This window comes from Salmo salar, chromosome 21 (genome assembly GCF_965601325.2).
Source record: "Salmo salar chromosome 21, fSalSal1, whole genome shotgun sequence".
NCBI classification, from domain to species: Eukaryota; Metazoa; Chordata; class Actinopteri; order Salmoniformes; family Salmonidae; genus Salmo; species Salmo salar.
The window spans coordinates 33754765-33770473 of record NC_138311.1 but is presented as its reverse complement, the minus strand read 5'-3'; the positions used below and the strand labels follow the sequence as shown (position 1 = coordinate 33770473).

At 47.4% G+C, this 15709-nt stretch overlaps 1 protein-coding gene across 4 annotated transcripts in view; it reads right to left on the bottom strand.

Moving 5' to 3' along the window:
* LOC100380296 (ecto-NOX disulfide-thiol exchanger 1) overlaps nt 1–15709 on the bottom strand; it is an 84183-nt gene that overhangs the window by 22140 nt on the left and 46334 nt on the right. The window contains 5 exon segments of one of the 4 annotated variants that reach the window (NM_001173581.1): nt 1401–1634; nt 2212–2418; nt 2841–2999; nt 14895–15053; nt 15162–15342. In NM_001173581.1, the coding sequence (NP_001167052.1) occupies nt 1401–1634; nt 2212–2418; nt 2841–2999; nt 14895–15053; nt 15162–15171 (769 nt within the window). In that variant the 5' untranslated portion in view covers nt 15172–15342. 4 annotated transcript variants of the gene reach the window in all.

Genomic DNA, 15709 nt, shown 5'->3' with positions numbered 1-15709 from the left:
TTTTCTTTTAAATTTTAATGCTGCATGTATTGCCAGTATACATTGATTTAATTATGTCATATGTTTTTAACCCCCTACACCACTTTCAATAAACTTTGTAGAACAGTCCTGTATGTCAAATAGAATCAAATGCTTTTTGGAAGGTTGATAAAAGCAAGCGTATATTTTGGTATTATTTTGGGTGGACATATTTATCTATCAGGGTGTGTGGTGTAAATATGATCAGTCGTGCGATGCTTTGGTATAACTCCAATTTCGCTTTTACTCAAGACTTTGTGCTTATTAAGGAAGTTTAGACTATTACATTTATAATATTACAGAAAACCTTCCCCAGGTTAGTGTTCACACAAATTTGTCTCTGTTCTTAAAGATTGGTCTCTCTCTCTCTCTCTCTCTCTCTCTCTCTCTCTCTCTCTCCTCTCTCTCTCTCTCTCTCTCTCTCTCTCTCTCTCTCTCATCTCTCTCTCTCTCTCTCTCTCTCTCTCTCTCTCTCTCTCTCTCTCTCTCTCTCTCTCTCTCATCTCTCTCTCTCTCTCTCTCTCTCTCTCTTCTCTCTCTCTCTCTCTCTCTCTCTCTCTCTCGCTCTCTCTCTCTCTCTCTCTCTCTCTCTCTCTCTCGCTGTGTGTGTGTGTGTGTGTGTGTGTGTGTGTGTGTGTGTGTGTGTGTGCAGAGTCAAACTCCCCTGTCAGATAGATGGAATGTGAGGCTGCCCAGGAAAGAGACCTGCCTCGGGTTATTTACGTCTCTCTGTCTGTTCGGTAAAGAACAGATGATAACACAGCATGATGTCGTAGCTCTCTGTCCAGGAATGTTCACATGCTGCTATGATGGTTAGTGTAACACAGTAGATGGATATTGAAGGGAAGCCATGACTGTATTTCTCATGCAGAGAGAGAATGGGTAGTGTGTCTGAGAGAGCTCTAGCAGAAAGAGTAAGATCAATAACTCATTTAGATGATAGAAGAAATTAGAAACGAAAACTGTATTTCTGTTACATAACATGATTGTTGTAAGATTTTTTTTTCAATATCAAATCACCATAATATCAAGGGAATGTTCCATTGCTCTGTCTGTACTACACTAAGATATCAATCATGAGAATGTATGTGATTGTTTCCATACTGTGAATAAAGACCAGGAATAAATGAAGCATGTCTGAGTATGTAATACAGTGGGCAGCTTGGACCAGTTTACAGATTACACATCATTTACACACCACCATGGTCCATCTGCAGCACACACACTGAGCTTCAGGTGTGGGCATGGGTGGCTATAAGCGGCACAGAACATCCAGATAACATCAGTACTTCATCAGTACTTCATCATAAAAACCAAACAACCAACCATACACCATCGCCGAATCTGGGCTCAGAGCGACCATCCTCATTTGTTCCTCTCACCTTTCAATCTCTCCGCAAGCAGTCCTGCCTCGTGGTCTGAGAAGTGCATGATGGGAGGTGGCGAGGGTGGTCGGAAGAAGTCTTCGTGGATCTTGCGTCGGTGTCGTTCCTCCCTGGCCAGCAGCCTCTGTTGACATTCCCACTCATACAGGTCGTCTCTGGCCTGAGCAAAGTCCACATGCATCCTCCCTGAGTCCTTCTTATCTGTACTGGAGCCAATACGCATCCGGTAGCCTGGGGAAAAGGGCATTTAGAGGTCGGGTACACTAAACACAACAATACAGAGACATTCAACACAGGTACACAGACAAACAGGCTGTGGACAAATGATGTATAGTCATGTAAACTCATACTCCCACAGTCAGATACACTCAAAGTATACAGTATTACAAATGCTTACATTCTCTACCCCACGTACCACCAGAAAGATCATTAGCAAACCGAAAGGACAAACTCTACATTTTCAACTATTCATAATGCAAAAATATTCATGTAGTCCTCCTCATCAATAGGCACATCTCCAGCCTGCATAGCTACAGTCTATTTCTGCTCCTGTCTTGGTGTAACAGCTTTAAGTGTTGAGCTTCAGGACACAAGGTCACTGTTTTTACTCCTCTACAGTGTTAGTATCGTTAATACATATTCTATTAAAAAGGAATACTTTAAAACTGCTGCAAATACATAGTTATGCTGACCACTGACCAGAGAGGTAGAGCATCTAATTTGTGTGTTTTGTGTGTAGTATAGCATTGGCATAGTATAGTATATTATGTGTATAGTATAGTATAGTATAGTATAGTATAGTACTGACCAGAGAGGTAGAGAGACTTGTCCACCATGAACTCCTCACTGAAGCGGATGTGACAGAAGTTCTTCTTGCTCTTCCTGATGGCGATGATGTCACCACACTGATCAAACACCTCCCTGATGATCTCCTCGCTGGCATTCTCCGGCAGACCCCCGACAAACACCGTCTTACACCCTGGGGGCCGCTCCCGTGTTGACGGAGGAGGCAGGTCTGGAACATCATGCATGCTCAGGTCACATCTGGTGACAACTCTTGACCATAGTCCATATATCAACGTATTTCTATTCATTTAGACGGAAAGGATAGAAAAGCATGCAAGTGTGTGTGTGCGTCTGTGTGTGTGTGCATGGGTGGACGTGTTTAACTATACTTAACAACCCTACAAGAATAGTAAACAAACAGAACTTTGACCAACGGGACACTTTTCTTAGTCCCCACAAGGTCAAATGCTATTTCTAGGGGCTTAGTGTTAGTGTTAGAATTAGGTTTAGGGTTAGGAGCTAGGGTTAACAGCTAGGGTTAGGGTACATGTTAGGTTTAGGGGTTAGGATTTTGAATGGGAATGAATTGTGTGTCCCCACATGGTTAGTTGTACAAGACGGTGTGTGTGTTGGTGCATGTGTGAGTCTTACTGGGGTTCTGGGGGAACAGGGTGCAGCTCTGGCAGTGGATGATCTCCTTGATGATGGGGGGACCAGGGGGAGGGGGGACCAGGCTTATACCTGCCATCATGGGGTTGATGGGAGCTAGGAGACCCAGCCCTGGATCAAAACCCTGGATACAGATAGAATCTGGAGGAGAGAGGGAGGAGAAAAAGAGTTTGTCTGGAGGAGAGGAGAGGAGGGAGAGAAGAGGAGCAATGAGACCCAGCCCTGGTTTAAAGGCTTGGTTACAGGTACTGTATGGAGGAAAGAGAGAGAGAGACACTTATTAATATCTTCAGAACACAACATGATGAGACTGGGATAATGAACAAGACAGAAATCTCCCTTGCTGCTTGTCTCAGGCCCTATACAGTCACACAGGGTCTGAGAGAGAGAACAGACACTGATCTACCTTAGAGTAGAAACCAATCTGACTGCAGCTGTCACACAAGCCTATCGCTACTGTGAGGATACAGATAGTCATGGCTACAGATAGTCATGGATACAGATATAAAATGTAAGAATGTAGAACTGCAACTTCATATTTAGTAAATCATCAATCAAGTCCTCACTGCAGATTTGAGTTTGTCAGCAAAGGTGAGTGTAAAGAGTGTGTGTGTAGGAGGGAGAATGATTCTATTTGATGCTGTCAGAAAGATTCCAGAGCTCAATATAAGTCCCTACACTGCAGTATTTACTATCCAAAGAGGCTGCAAAGCAAAGAATCACTTCTACTGGCTGTGACTGGCGAAGCCTCGAAGAGAAAGCGTCTGGCGTTGCGAAGCCAAGTGTGTTTTATTACAGAGGAGGAGTTTTTAAGAGGAGCTGCAAATCCTTGAGGTTGTAGAGAGAAGAGAAAGAGGAAATACCTCTGGAAGATTATCTCACGTAAATCTCCTGAGTCACAATCAGGAGTAATCTGAGACTGTGTGGATCTGTGGAAAACTCATTTAAATGTTCGCTGTGATGGTCTGAACAGGTAAATGACATGTCTCCTCTCCCCACGTTCATCTGTGATGGTCTGAACAGGTAAATGACATGTCTCCTCTCCCCACGTTCATCTGTGATGGTCTGAACAGGTAAATGACATGTCTCCTCTCCCCACCTTCATCTGTGATGGTCTGAACAGGTAAATTACATATCTCCTCTCCCCACGTTCATCTGTGATGGTCTGAACAGGTAAATGACATGTCTCTTCTCCCACGTTCATCTGTGATGGTCTGAACAGGTAAATGACATGTCTCCTCTCCCCACCTTCATCTGTGATGGTCTGAACAGGTAAATGACATGTCTCCTCTCCCCACGTTCATCTGTGATGGTCTGAACAGGTAAATGACATGTCTCCTCTCCCCACGTTCATCTGTGATGGTCTGAACAGGTAAATGACATGTCTCCTCACCCCACGTTCATCTGTGATGGTCTGAACAGGTAAATGACATGTCTCCTCTCCCCACGTTCATCTGTGATGGTCTGAACAGGTAAATGACATGTCTCCTCTCCCCACGTTCATCTGTGATGGTCTGAACAGGTAAATGACATGTCTCCTCTCCCCACGTTCATCTGTGATGGTCTGAACAGGTAAATGACATGTCTCCTCTCCCCACGTTCATCTGTGATGGTCTGAACAGGTAAATGACATGTCTCCTCTCCCCACGTTCATCTGTGATGGTCTGAACAGGTAAATGACATGTCTCCTCTCCCCACGTTCATCTGTGATGGTCTGAACAGGTAAATGACATGTCTCCTCTCCCCACGTTCATCTGTGATGGTCTGAACAGGTAAATGACATGTCTCCTCTCCCCACGTTCATCTGTGATGGTCTGAACAGGTAAATGACATGTCTCCTCTCCCCACGTTCATCTGTGATGGTCTGAACAGGTAAATGACATGTCTCCTCTCCCCACCTTCATCTGTGATGGTCTGAACAGGTAAATGACATGTCTCCTCTCCCCACGTTCATCTGTGATGGTCTGAACAGGTAAATGACATGTCTCCTCTCCCCACGTTCATCTGTGATGGTCTGAACAGGTAAATGACATGTCTCCTCTCCCCACGTTCATCTGTGATGGTCTGAACAGGTAAATGACATGTCTCCTCTCCCCACGTTCATCTGTGATGGTCTGAACAGGTAAATGACATGGTCTCCTCTCCCTCACGTTCATCTGTGATGGTCTGAACAGGTAAATGACATGTCTCCTCTCCCCACGTTCATCTGTGATGGTCTGAACAGGTAAATGACATCATCCACTTATGCTGTTTCTCTTTTCCTCTCTCTTTGTTCTGGACTTTTCTTTTACCCTCCTGGTGAAAATAATTCAAGGCTGTTAGTTTTCCTCATTGGCCCCGGCCGTGCTCTGTTACGTCTGCCAGGGTAAGAGAGTTCACACTTTGTTTATTTGTCATTGTTTCATTTCTCTTTCTCTTTCTTTTCCTCTCCTCCCTCCCTCTGTTCTCTCCCTCTACTCAGCAGGTTTGTGTGCACGGCTGGACGCTGAGTTTGCTGGGCTCTGGATCTCCCCTCAGAAAACAGCTGCTCGTAATTACTGTGAAGGTGAGACGTCATCCATCACACACACTCCATAACCCCCATTATGTTTCTCCTCTTCTCCCTCACTCTCTTCTCTTTCCCTTCGCTCTCTCTCCTCCGGTCTCTGAGCTGTCCCCCAGTCTCTCATTCCCTCTCTCTCATTTCAGTTCTCTCTCTCTCTTGGACCGAAGGTCTGTACTCCAGGAGGATATCAGTCTTAATCCATATTTTCCTTGGCTCTGGGGAGGGAGGATCCAGTCCAGCTGTCCAGTCGTCCCTTCTGTCTCTCAGTTCATTAAGGAGGAGAAGGACTGTACAGTACTGACCCGATGGAACTACAGTGACGTTGAGCTGCTCTGCTTCCTTCCTTCCTTCCATCCTTTCCAGATCTGAGAGGGTTGGATAGGTGAAACCAATCAAATCAACCAGTCAAACTATGCATTGACTTTCCAGTCACGTACAGATCCGTTTTCCTCAAGAAATACATAACCTACCACACTTAATGCAGTGATCCCCCCCCCCCCCCCCCCGAGTGAAATAATAGTCCTATATATACGGCTTCATATTACAATAGATTTTCTCCATACAACTCTCAGCTTTCCTGAGTTAAATCCATGTATTCAGTTATTCAGGGCTTACACAAACTCAGCCTCCAAATCTCCTTCCGTGCTCTTCTAATGAACATCACAATGCAGCTCTCACAATGACATCTAAGAGGGCTGCAACATATAGGGACTGAACACAGTGGAACTATCCAAATCCTTAGAGAAAAGCACTTTGCTAATGGATTTCATGAAACAAGTTGAAGTCCAAATAAAATGGTAGAGTACCTGTAGATTTGAAGGAGCTTAGCGTTTTTAATATAAATCCATCAGTGAAAACATAATAGCAGTGAGATCAGTGTGGTTACATTTCAACCACAGACAGAGGCCCACACTATATGTACCCAACATCTATAGTATTATATATGATCCATATAATATAAGAGAGGTTCCTTTTGTTATAGACTTGAATAACATTAGAGAGGACTGAGAACAAAACATACATATTTATTACAACCAGATGTTGGGGACATTTTAAAGCTGACTGTTTTCCAGCTCTGTCCTCCTTAGCTGTTGTAACAGTCTTATGGGGGGGGGGGGGGGGGGGGGGTGTACATGTGTACCTGTGGGGGGGGGGGGGGGGGGTTGTACATGTGTACCTGTGGGGAGGGGGTTGTACATTTGTACCTGTAGGGGGGGGGGGGGGGGGGGTTGTACATGTGTACCTGTGTGTGTGTTTGGGGTTGTACATGTGTACCTGTGTGTGTGTCTGGGGTTGTACATGTGTACCTGTGTGTGTGTCTGGGGTTGTACATGTGTACCTGTGTGTGTGGGGGGTTGTACATGTGTACCTGTGTGTGTGTCTGGGGTTGTACATGTGTACCTGTGTGTGTGTCTGGGGTTGTACATGTGTACCTGTGTGTGTCTAGGGTTGTACATGTGTACCTGTGTGTGTGTTTGGGGTTGTACATGTGTACCTGTGTGTGTGTCTGGGGTTGTACATGTGTACCTGTGTGTGTGTCTGGGGTTGTACATGTGTACCTGTGTGGGGGGTTGCACATGTGTACCTGTGTGTGTGGGGGTAGTACATGTGTACCTGTGTGTGTGTCTGGGGTTGTACATGTGTACCTGTGTGTGTGTCTGGGGTTGTACATGTGTACCTGTGTGTGTGTCTGGGGTAGTACATGTGTACCTGTGTGTGTGTCTGGGGTTGTACATGTGTACCTGTGTGTGTGTGGGGGGTTGTACATGTGTACCTGTGTGGGGGGTTGTACATGTGTACCTGTGTGTGGGGGGGTTGTACATGTGTACCTGTGTGTGTGTGGGGGGTTGTACATGTGTACCTGTGTGGGGGGTTGTACATGTGTACCTGTGTGTGGGGGGTTGTACATGTGTACCTGAGTGTGTGTCTGGGGTTGTACATGTGTACCTGTGTGTGTCTGGGGTTGTACATGTGTACCTGTGTGTGTGTTTGGGGTTGTACATGTGTACCTGTGTGTGTGTCTGGGGTTGTACATGTGTACCTGTGTGTGTGTCTGGGGTTGTACATGTGTACCTGTGTGGGGGGTTGCACATGTGTACCTGTGTGTGTGGGGGTAGTACATGTGTACCTGTGTGTGTGTCTGGGGTTGTACATGTGTACCTGTGTGTGTGTCTGGGGTTGTACATGTGTACCTGTGTGTGTGTCTGGGGTAGTACATGTGTACCTGTGTGTGTGTCTGGGGTTGTACATGTGTACCTGTGTGTGTGTCTGGGGTTGTACATGTGTACCTGTGTGTGTGGGGGGTTATACATGTGTACCTGTGTGTGTGTCTGGGGTTGTACATGTGTACCTGTGTGTGTGTTTGGGGTTGTACATGTGTACCTGTGTGTGTGTGTCTGGGGTTGTACATGTGTACCTGTGTGTGTGGGGGGTTGTACATGTGTACCTGTGTGTGTGTCTGGGGTTGTACATGTGTACCTGTGTGTGTGTCTGGGGTTGTACATGTGTACCTGTGTGTGTCTAGGGTTGTACATGTGTACCTGTGTGTGTGGGGGGTTGTACATGTGTACCTGTGTGTGTGTTTGGGGTTGTACATGTGTACCTGTGTGTGTGGGGGGGTTGTACATGTGTACCTGTGTGTGTGTTTGGGGTTGTACATGTGTACCTGTGTGTGTGTTTGGGGTTGTACATGTGTACCTGTGTGTGTGGGGGGGTTGTACATGTGTACCTGTGTGTGTGTCTGAGGTTGTACATGTGTACCTGTGTGTGTGTCTGGGGTTGTACATGTGTACCTGTGTGTGTTTGGGGTTGTACATGTGTACCTGTGTGTGTGTCTGGGGTTGTACATGTGTACCTGTGTGTGTGTCTGGGGTTGTACATGTGTACCTGTGTGTGGCGCGGTTGTACATGTGTACCTGTGTGTGTGTCTGGGGTTGTACATGTGTACCTGTGTGTGTGTCTGGGGTTGTACATGTGTACCTGTGTGTGTGGGGGGTTATACATGTGTACCTGTGTGTGTGTCTGGGGTTGTACATGTGTACCTGTGTGTGTGTTTGGGGTTGTACATGTGTACCTGTGTGTGTGTGTCTGGGGTTGTACATGTGTACCTGTGTGTGTGGGGGGTTATACATGTGTACCTGTGTGTGTGTCTGGGGTTGTACATGTGTACCTGTGTGTGTGTCTGGGGTTGTACATGTGTACCTGTGTGTGTGTCTGGGGTTGTACATGTGTACCTGTGTGTGTGGGGGTAGTACATGTGTACCTGTGTGTGTGTCTGGGGTTGTACATGTGTACCTGTGTGTGTGTCTGGGGTTGTACATGTGTACCTGTGTGTGTCTAGGGTTGTACATGTGTACCTGTGTGTGGGGGGGGTTGTACATGTGTACCTGTGTGTGTTTGGGGTTGTACATGTGTACCTGTGTGTGTGGGGGGGTTGTACATGTGTACCTGTGTGTGTGTCTGAGGTTGTACATGTGTACCTGTGTGTGTGTCTGGGGTTGTACATGTGTACCTGTGTGTGTGTCTGGGGTTGTACATGTATACCTGTGTGTGTGTCTGGGGTTGTACATGTGTACCTGTGTGTGTGTCTGGGGTTGTACATGTGTACCTGTGTGTGTGTCTGGGGTTGTACATGTGTACCTGTGTGTGTGTCTGGGGTTGTACATGTGTACCTGTGTGTGTGTCTGGGGTTGTACATGTGTACCTGTGTGTGGCGCGGTTGTACATGTGTACCTGTGTGTGTGTTTGGGGTTGTACATGTGTACCTGTGTGTGTGTCTGGGGTTGTACATGTGTACCTGTGTGTGTGTCTGGGGTTGTACATGTGCACCTGTGTGTGTGGGGGGTTGTACATGTGTACCTGTGTGTGTGTCTGGGGTTGTACATGTGTACCTGTGTGTGTGTCTGGGGTTGTACATGTGTACCTGTGTGTGTGTCTCTGGTTGTACATGTGTACCTGTGTGTGTGTTTGGGGTTGTACATGTGTACCTGTGTGTGTTTGGGGTTGTACATGTGTACTTGTGTGTGGGGGTTGTACATGTGTACTTGTGTGTGTGTCTGGGGTTGTACATGTGTACATGTGTGTGGGGGGTTGTACATGTGTACTTGTGTGTGTGTCTGGGGTTGTACATGTGTACCTGTGTGTGTGTCTGGGGTTGTACATGTGTACCTGTGTGTGTGTTTGGGGTTGTACATGTGTACCTGGGTGTGTTTCTGGGGATGTACATTTGTACCTGTGTGTGTGTCTGGGGTTGTACATGTGTACCTGGGTGTGTGTCTGGGGTTGTACATGTGTACCTGTGTGTGTGTTTGGGGTTGTACATGTGTACCTGGGTGTGTTTCTGGGGTTGTACATGTGTACCTGTGTGTGTCTAGGGTTGTACATGTGTACCTGTGTGTGTTTCTGGGGTTGTACATGTGTACCTGTGTGTGTGTCTGGGGTTGTACATGTGTACCTGTGTGTGTGTTTGGGGTTGTACATGTGTACCTGTGTGTGTTTGGGGTTGTACATGTGTACCGGGGTGTGTTTCTGGGGATGTACATTTGTACCTGTGTGTGTGTCTGGGGTTGTACATGTGTACCTGTGTGTGTGTCTGGGGTTGTACATGTGTACCTGTGTGTGTGTCTGGGGTTGTACATTAGTACCTGTGTGTGTGTCTGGGGTTGTACATGTGTACCTGTGTGTGTGTCTGGGGTTGTACATGTGTACCTGTGTGTGTGTCTGGGGTTGTACATGTGTACCTGTGTGTGTGGGGGGGTTGTACATGTGTACCTGTGTGTGTGTGGGGGGGTTGTACATGTGTACCTGTGTGTGTGGGGGGGGGTTGTACATGTGTACCTGTGTGTGTCTGGGGTTGTACATGTGTACCTGTGTGTGCGTTTGGGGTTGTACATGTGTACCTGTGTGTGTGTCTGGGGTTGTACATGTGTACCTGTGTGTGGCTGGGGTTGTACATGTGCACCTGTGTGTGCGTTTGGGGTTGTACATGTGTACCTGTGTGTGTGTTTGGGGTTGTACATGTGTACCTGTGTGTGTGGGGGGGTTGTACATGTGTACCTGTGTGTTTGTCTGGGGTTGTACATGTGTACCTGTGTGTGTGTTTGGGGTTGTACATGTGTACCTGTGTGTGTGGGGGGTTGTACATGTGTACCTGTGTGTGTGTGGGGGGTTGAACATGTGTACCTGTGTGTGTGTCTGGGGTTGTACATGTGTACCTGAGTGTGTGGGGGGTTGTACATGTGTACCTGTGTGTGTGTCTGGGGTTGTACATGTGTACCTGTGTGTGGGGGGTTGTACATGTGTACATGTGTGTGTGTCTGGGGTTGTACATGTGTACCTGTGTGTGTGTCTGGGGTTGTACATGTGTACCTGTGTGTGTGTTTGGGGTTGTACATGTGTACCTGTGTGTGTTTGGGGTTGTACATGTGTACCTGTGTGTGTGTCTGGGGTTGTACATGTGTACCTGTGTGTCTCGGGGGTGTACATGTGTACCTGTGTGTCTGGGGTTGTACATGTGTACCTGTGTGTGTGAGGGGTTGTACATGTGTACCTGTGTGTGTGTCTGGGGTTGTACATGTGTACCTGTGTGTGTGTCTGGGGTTGTACATGTGTACCTGTGTGTGTGTCTGGGGTTGTACATGTGTACCTGTGTGTGTGTCTGGGGTTGTACATGTATACCTGTGTGGGGGGGTTGTACATGTGTACCTGTGTGTGTGTTTGGGGTTGTACATGTGTACCTGTGTGTGTGTCTGGGGTTTTACATGTGTACCTGTGTGTGTGTCTGGGGTTTTACATGTGTACCTGTGTGGGGGGTTGTACATGTGTACCTGTGTCTGTGGGGTTGTACATGTGTACCTGTGTGTGTGTGGGGGGTTGTACATGTGTACCTGTGTGTGTGTGGGGGGTTGTACATGTGTACCTGTGTGTGTGGGGGGTTGTACATGTGTACCTGTGTGTGTGTGTATAGGCCAAAACATCATCCAACGAGAATCTATTAAGCAAAGTCACCTCGCGAGAAGCTCAGCTAATCATCCTGAACCTCAGCTAATCATCCTGAAGCTCAGCTAATCATCCTGAAGCTCAGTCATGACGGATTTCTCAGACCTCTCAAGACTAAAGGAACTCCAAACATTCATTTCAAATGACCGAAATCTGCTCATGAATTTTTATCAGATGTATTTCTCTCTATCCTCGCTGGCTACACTGTCAAAATGGTAATTACAATAGGATGGTCACACACACGCTATCACACACCATTCACATCAGCAGAGAGACAGACACATGTAGTCAGGCCATTAGAAAAGAGACCAGAGAGATTTTGTTTTGTATTGTTCCTATCCTCAGTCAGTCTCTCTGCACGGACTGAACAACGTTTAGTTAATAATGTCTTATCTAGCTGCTAATGGGGGACACAACAATTAGCAGCGCTGCTTTGGCAGGGCATGCGGCATTCTGGATTTCCTGCCACAGGGGTATAGGCTAAGGTATCAGGGCATGCTGCATTCTGGATTTCCTGCCACGGGGGTATAGGCTAAGGTATCAGGGCATGCTGCATTCTGGATTTCCTGCCACGGGGGTATAGGCTAAGGTATCAGGGCACGCTGCATTCTGGATTTCTTGCCACAGGGGTATAGGCTAAGGTATCAGGGCATGCGGCATTCTGGATTTCCTGCCACAGGGGTATAGGCTAAGGTATCAGGACATGCTGCATTCTGGATTTCCTGCCACATGGGTATAGGCTAAGGTATCTATCTAGTTCTACATTCTGGATTTCCTGCCACAGGGGTATAGGCTAAGGTATCAGGATATGCTGCATTCTGGATTTCCTGCCACGGGGGTATAGGCTAAGGTATCAGGGCATGCTGCATTCTGGATTTCCTGCCACAGGGGTATAGGCTAAGGTATCAGGGCATGCTGCATTCTGGATTTCCTGCCACAGGGGTATAGGCTAAGGTATCAGGGCATTCTGCATTCTGGATTTCCTGCCACAGGGGTATAGGCTAAGGTATCTATCAAGTTCTACATTCTGGATTTCCTGCCACAGGGGTATAGGCTAAGGTATCTATCTAGTTCTACATTCTGGATTTCCTGCCACAGGGGTATAGGCTAAGGTATCAGGACATGCGGCATTCTGGATTTCCTGCCACAGGGGTATAGGCTAAGGTATCAGGGCATGCTGCATTCTGGATTTCCTGCCACAGGGGTATAGGCTAAGGTATCGGGGCATGCTGCATTCTGGATTTCCTGCCACAGGGGTATAGGCTAAGGTATCAGGGCATGCTGCATTCTGGATTTCCTGCCACAGGGGTATAGGCTAAGGTATCTATCTAGTTCTACATTCTGGATTTCCTGCCACAGGGGTATAGGCTAAGGTATCTATCTAGTTCTACATTCTGGATTTCCTGCCACAGGGGTATAGGCTAAGGTATCAGGACATGCGGCATTCTGGATTTCTTGCCACAGGGGTATAGGCTAAGGTATCAGGGCATGCTGCATTCTGGATTTCTTGCCACAGGGGTATAGGCTAAGGTATCAGGGCATGCTGCATTCTGGATTTCCTGCCACAGGGGTATAGGCTAAGGTATCAGGACATGCTGCATTCTGGATTTCCTGCCACATGGGTATAGGCTAAGGTATCTATCTAGTTCTACATTCTGGATTTCCTGCCACAGGGGTATAGGCTAAGGTATCAGGATATGTTGCATTCTGGATTTCCTGCCACGGGGGTATAGGCTAAGGTATCAGGGCATGCTGCATTCTGGATTTCCTGCCACGGGGGTATAGGCTAAGGTATCAGGGCATGCTGCATTCTGGATTTCCTGCCACAGGGGTATAGGCTAAGGTATCAGGGCATTCTGCATTCTGGATTTCCTGCCACAGGGGTATAGGCTAAGGTATCTATCAAGTTCTACATTCTGGATTTCCTGCCACAGGGGTATAGGCTAAGGTATCTATCTAGTTCTACATTCTGGATTTCCTGCCACAGGGGTATAGGCTAAGGTATCTATCTAGTTCTACATTATGGATTTCCTGCCACGGGGGTATAGGCTAAGGTATCAGGGCATGCTGCATTCTGGATTTCCTGACACAGGGGTATAGGCTAAGGTATCAGGACATGCTGCATTCTGGATTTCATGCCACAGGGGTATAGGCTAAGGTATCAGGGCATGCTGCATTCTGGATTTCCTGCCACAGGGGTATAGGCTAAGGTATCAGGGCATTCTGCATTCTGGATTTCCTGCCACAGGGGTATAGGCTAAGGTATCTATCAAGTTCTACATTCTGGATTTCCTGCCACAGGGGTATAGGCTAAGGTATCTATCTAGTTCTATATTCTGGATTTCCTGCCACAGGGGTATAGGCTAAGGTATCTATCTAGTTCTACATTCTGGATTTCCTGCCACGGGGGTATAGGCTAAGGTATCAGGGCATGCTGCATTCTGGATTTCCTGACACAGGGGTATAGGCTAAGGTACCAGGGCATGCTGCATTCTGGATTTCCTGCCACAGTGGTATAGGCTAAGGTATCAGGACATGCGGCATTCTGGATTTCCTGCCACAGGGGTATAGGCTAAGGTATCAGGACATGCGGCATTCTGGATTTCCTGCCACAGGGGCATAGGCTAAGGTATCAGGGCATGCTGCATTCTGGATTTCCTGCCACAGGGGTATAGGCTAAGGTATCTATCTAGTTCTACATTCTGGATTTCCTGCCACAGGGGTATAGGCTAAGGTATCAGGGCATGCTGCATTCTGGATTTCCTGCTACAGGGGTATAGGCTAAGGTATCAGGGCATGCTGCATTCTGGATTTCCTGCCACAGGGGTATAGGCTAAGGTATCTATCTAGTTCTACATTCTGGATTTCCTGCCACAGGGGTATAGGCTAAGGTATCTATCTAGTTCTACATTCTGGATTTCCTGCCACAGGGGTATAGGCTAAGGTATCAGGACATGCGGCATTCTGGATTTCCTGCCACAGGGGTATAGGCTAAGGTATCAGGGCATGCTGCATTCTGGATTTCCTGCCACAGGGGTATAGGCTAAGGTATCGGGGCATGCTGCATTCTGGATTTCCTGCCACAGGGGTATAGGCTAAGGTATCTATCTAGTTCTACATTCTGGATTTCCTGCCACAGGGGTATAGGCTAAGGTATCTATCTAGTTCTACATTCTGGATTTCCTGCCACAGGGGTATAGGCTAAGGTATCTATCTAGTTCTAGAGATATCATTGACTGTCCTGCCTTGAGTGGGTGGAGCTGTGGAGGGGATAGAGTAGTAGGATGCCACTCTGGATGGAAGTGCCCAGTTCACCTGATGCCTTTACCATCTTCTCAAACGTTTCAAAACCCAGTCCATGGGCACTCTTTTGTTTCTTATGGCCTTGACAATACTGAGAAATTAGAATGAAGAGTTTGTTAGCAGAGGAGAGGGGAATAAGGGAGGAGAGTGAAGACAATGAGAAGGGGTGAGATGGCCTGCCAATGCCCTACCTGAGACCAGCTGCTGCCTGCCGAGGCCCATGGGTACGATGCCCAGGTTGTTCATGGCGGTGGCCCAGGCTCCGTGGTCATTCACCACATGGTCATGGGCACTGAGGTGCTGCTCCGGTCCCAGGCTCCTCAGGCTCCTCAGGCTCCCTATACCGTCTGCTGCTGCAGGGGACAGGAGAAACAGGAGGGTTAGGAGGAGGAAGGAGACGACCAGAGATGTAGTTAACATATTAGTGAAGGTGTAGTAGCCAGTGTTATAGTACGCACCGCTGGCCATAGCAGGTCCTGTGTGCTCCTCTCTCTGGGTCTACCTCCCAGAGTTCTGATCAGAACCACAGCTCCCTCAAGCTGCACACCAGACCAGGACAGGACAGAGAGATAAGGAGAAGGATAGTTGGATGGAGGACTCCCAGTTAAAGATAGGATCCCATCTACCCTCTGCTAAACCCTGGGGATGAAAAAGAGTGCAGTTCAGTCAAGCAGCTTAAATCAATGTTTTTCAATCAAACCGTTGCAGCTTAAGATAGCATTAGAACAATGCAATCAGAAAGACATTGTTACTGATGTCCTACTTCCGCCCATACAGAGACAACCACGCACACATTAAGCATTACAGTAAGTCTTTAAAGCCCCCCACCTCTCTCCCCTCTCTCTCTCTCTCTCTCTCTCTCTCTCTTCCCTCTCTCTCTACAAAGCTCCCTGCCATCCAGGACCTCTATATCAGGCGATGTGAAAAGAAGACCCGGAAAAATTGTCAAAGACTCCAACCACCCAAGCCACTATTTTCTCTGCTGCCGCACGGCAAGAGGTACCGG